The sequence below is a fragment of the Limulus polyphemus genome, unplaced genomic scaffold (assembly GCF_000517525.1).
Source record: "Limulus polyphemus unplaced genomic scaffold, Limulus_polyphemus-2.1.2 Scaffold3922, whole genome shotgun sequence".
NCBI classification, from domain to species: domain Eukaryota; kingdom Metazoa; phylum Arthropoda; class Merostomata; order Xiphosura; family Limulidae; genus Limulus; species Limulus polyphemus.
In genome coordinates this window covers 4,803-8,703 of record NW_013669532.1, presented here as the reverse complement: position 1 = coordinate 8,703, position 3,901 = coordinate 4,803, and the positions used below count along the sequence as shown (strand labels likewise).

The following is a 3,901-nucleotide window of genomic DNA, read 5'->3' as shown; positions in this document are numbered from 1 at the left end:
ACGTGGAACATCTAGGGAGAGTCACATTCTAATACTAAAGTGTGGAAATCAAAATTGGACGTGGAACATCTAGGGAGAGTCACATTCTAATACTAAAGTGTGGAAATCAAAATTGAAGGTATCATTAACACAATTCCATGTTCGACGCACAGTCAGCCCTCTTTTCAAATTGTGCATTCTCAGATTATCACGTGGATTTCTTTTCCATAAAACTGCACTTATGGTAAAAATTTGAAACCGAGACTTTTTTATTTGTACTTAAAGACCCGATAACTGAAGGAGTAATCAGAAACTTATCAGAGAAGACGATTATGAACATTCAACGTTGTGGAAGTAGTTAACGTGTTTTGTGCGATTATAATTTATTGTTATTTGTGTATTTAAGTTCGCTCAAATTATTGAAAACTCATCTGAGAATCTTCCAGTTATACGATTGAAGATGATTCCACATGCAAGATAAATTGAATTAACATTTACCTATCATAGGTGGATGTACACGACATATCATAGTTGGATGTACACGACAGAGCCATGGACCTCGTATTCTTTAAAATATTTGTATAATTTAAGGTGTATGTTATAAATGTTCAATAGTTATAATATTCGGATATCGAAAACAATATTTCAAAATTTTCTAGTTTCTAAACTTGTAAACAAATCACTGGAGATGTCATTGGAAATTAATAGTTCTGATCTAACATCTTTATTGGTCTATCTTAACAGCACTTTCTACTTAAATGGGACTATTTCTTGGCCCAATCAACAGGATGAAAGCGCTAATAAACCCTATTACGGAGACCATTTGGAATCATTCAAAGTTCGATACATTCCAATTCATGGCTACTTAAGCCTTATTATTTGTATTTTTGGAATCATGACCAACATTTTAAATATCATAGTTTTAACCCGAAATAACATGATATCTCCGACGAATGCTATTTTGACAGGCTTAGCAGTAGCCGACATGCTTGTCATGGCGTCTTATGTCCCGTATACCATACACACTCATATCCACACCAATCAGTTGGAAGAAGAGAAATATTCGTACGGTTGGGCTGTTTTCACACTTTTTCACGCTCATTTCACTGTTGTTTGTCACACAATCTCTATCTGGCTGACGGTGACGTTAGCCATCTGGCGGTTCTTGTCGGTCAGCTTTCCAGCCAATAGCAAGAAGTGGTGCACTATGCACAGAGCAGAATGTGCTATTATCTCCACATATGCGACGTGTGCTTTATTTTGTGTGCCAATGTATTTGACGTTTACAATCACGGAAGAACGCACCAATACGTTGCAGTATAAAGTTAACTTTAGTGCGATCGCAACCAGAAACAATCGTCTCCTGGAAAAAGCTAACTTCTGGGTATTTAGCGTGCTGACAAAATTAGTGCCCTGTATTCTCCTTACCGGCCTTAGTGTTGGTCTCATACGGGTCCTTTACGAGGCGGATGTGCGCAAGAAAAGACTAAAAAACCGAGCTCGCAGCGACAAGACTTCGGATCGCACTACAAGGATGTTACTGGCTGTACTGTTACTCTTTCTCATCACAGAGTTTCCATCTGGAATCCTCGCCTTGTTGAGTGGAATACTTGGCAAGCCGTTTTTCTTCAACGTCTACCTTAATTTTGGAGAAGTGATGGACATGTTGGCGCTAATCAACAGTGGCGTGAACTTCATTCTTTACTGTTCGATGAGCAGGTTGTTTCGGAAATCTTTTGCTGAACTTTTCACCCCTAAAATCGTGTCAAAGTGGATTACAGTGTCCACTGAACCTGCTACTCTGGCAACTACTTGTGTTTAACCAGAAAGAACATTGAGTAACCTGCCTGAAAGAATATTGGTTATATGTGTGTGTGCTTCCTTTTAATCATTGTTGAATGTTGATTAATGCAGACAAACGGATTTGTCTCCGTCACGATATGTAAATCTGATTACAAACTACTACGTACATTTCAGTCCTAACACTTGTTGTGGAACTCAACATATTTAGGCTGGAACAAAAAAAAACATTAAGTGACCACCCACGAAACAGCTTCTCGTGGGCAGTGTACACTTCCCTCTGGTGTGGTATTTACAGTATCTATTATGTATCGTTATAAATAGCGTGAACAAATGATGTATTATAATAACATAGTAAAAGCGTATTTTAAGTAAAACTACTACCCCTAAACCTTTGTTATGTTTATCAATGTTCTAAGATACGGTTCGTTTATGATGTTGCATGGTAGTATTTGAAAGTATATTGATTGTTGTAAACTTCTGTTTCAGTTACTGAGAGGGTTTATTTCGCACTGGATTCTACTTCCTAGTACAATTATCGTTTTATTGATACCATTTCCGGTTCTTCTCCGGAAGAGAAAGACTCCACTTGGTTCTGGGATCCAGTGCCTGGGGCTCCTAAATCCTCTTAGAACTGTTTCACGTATATATTATTATTTCTATTTATGTTATTGAAACATTTGTTAGATTAGTAGAAACATAGCTTTATAAAATATGTAATTGTACGTTATAGCTTAATCAGTTGTGTTTTTCAACACCATGTTCTTGTCACTTCTTCTTTATACAGTCAGTAACTCTACGTAAAGCGGTATTTATTGTGAAACTGGAAACCATTTAATTTTAGAACTTTCATCGTTGAAAATGTACTATATATTAACTATTAAATAATTGTTTATGTTAGAACCAATGCCTCTTCATTTCATAACCACTTGCCAGACGGATATCTTGTACTGTCTATTCTTTGGAGATACCATTTCAACATCTTGAAATACTTTTAATCTCAACCATTTATGGATATTTCACTTGATACCAACGTAAAATCCACAAGAATTGGTAAAATAGTATAATAATGATAAATTATATTTCAGATTCTACATTTAAAAGTGTTATATTTTAATACTAAATATAGTTGATGTACTAGAAAACAATGCTTTGGGTAAAGGAAAAACACCGGGTTTTATCTCAATAATTAGAAGACTGTCCAGATCTTAGATGAAAGGTAGTCTCTGTCGTTCGTGTTTCATCTCAACAAAAAAGATATCAAGGTAATAAGACGTTCGTAGAATTGCAAACACACATCGATGAAAGGAAATGAAGAACAGATAAAAAAACCTAAAACAAAACACGTTCCAGCATTTAACAACGGGTCCTTAAATATAAAACTTAATTATATAAAGGAACATATTTGTTTATTTTTGCTTGTCTGAAACGGATGGATGAGAATGTAGTAGAGAAGTTATACAAATAACAAAACACCTTTTATAGTATATGCATATATTATCCATGTAATAGTGCGAGTCGTGTAAATTAAAATGGTTGAAGCGACTCATCCTGATCAAAACTGGATATTGACGTAGGTTTCAACCCTCAACCAGATTATCTATCTGTATATATACACTAAAATATTCCAACATGACTGTTGAGAGACTACCGTATTAAAGTAAAATGTTATCAACACAAAAGGACTGTTCCCAAAATATTTTGTCTTTACCGTCTGATCCCAAAATTTATAATGTATTTTGTATTTTTTCCCACTCCGAATAAGTTGTAATGAAGCTGGTTTATTGTTGGGACAACAATATATGTTGCATGTGGATAAGATAATACGATACACACTATGAAGTAAGTTTCAAATACAATTGACAATAAAGTGATTTGGTTCTAATTTCAACTTCATTACAAAAAAGAAAAATTGTATGTGACAGATCAGCCGGTAAGAACAAAGTATTCCGGGATCAGTCCATCAGCCGGTAAGAACGAAAAATTTTGGGATCACTCCATCAGCCGGTAAGAACGAAAAATTTTGGGATCACTCCATCAGACGGTAAGAACACAATATTTTGGGATCAGTCCAATCAGCCGGTAAGAACAAAGTATTCCGGGATCACTCCATCAGCCGGTA

The 3,901-nt window shown here is 35.5% G+C and overlaps 1 protein-coding gene across 1 annotated transcript; it reads left to right on the top strand.

Moving 5' to 3' along the window:
* The first annotated feature begins 6 nt into the window (after nt 1-6).
* LOC106470282 (sex peptide receptor-like) lies at nt 7-2,651 on the top strand. Its single transcript, XM_013930828.2, has one exon. It carries the CDS (start codon nt 584-586, stop codon nt 1,799-1,801), a length of 1,218 nt encoding a protein of 405 aa, XP_013786282.2. The 5' UTR covers nt 7-583; the 3' UTR covers nt 1,802-2,651.
* The last annotated feature ends 1,250 nt before the right edge of the window (nt 2,652-3,901 follow it).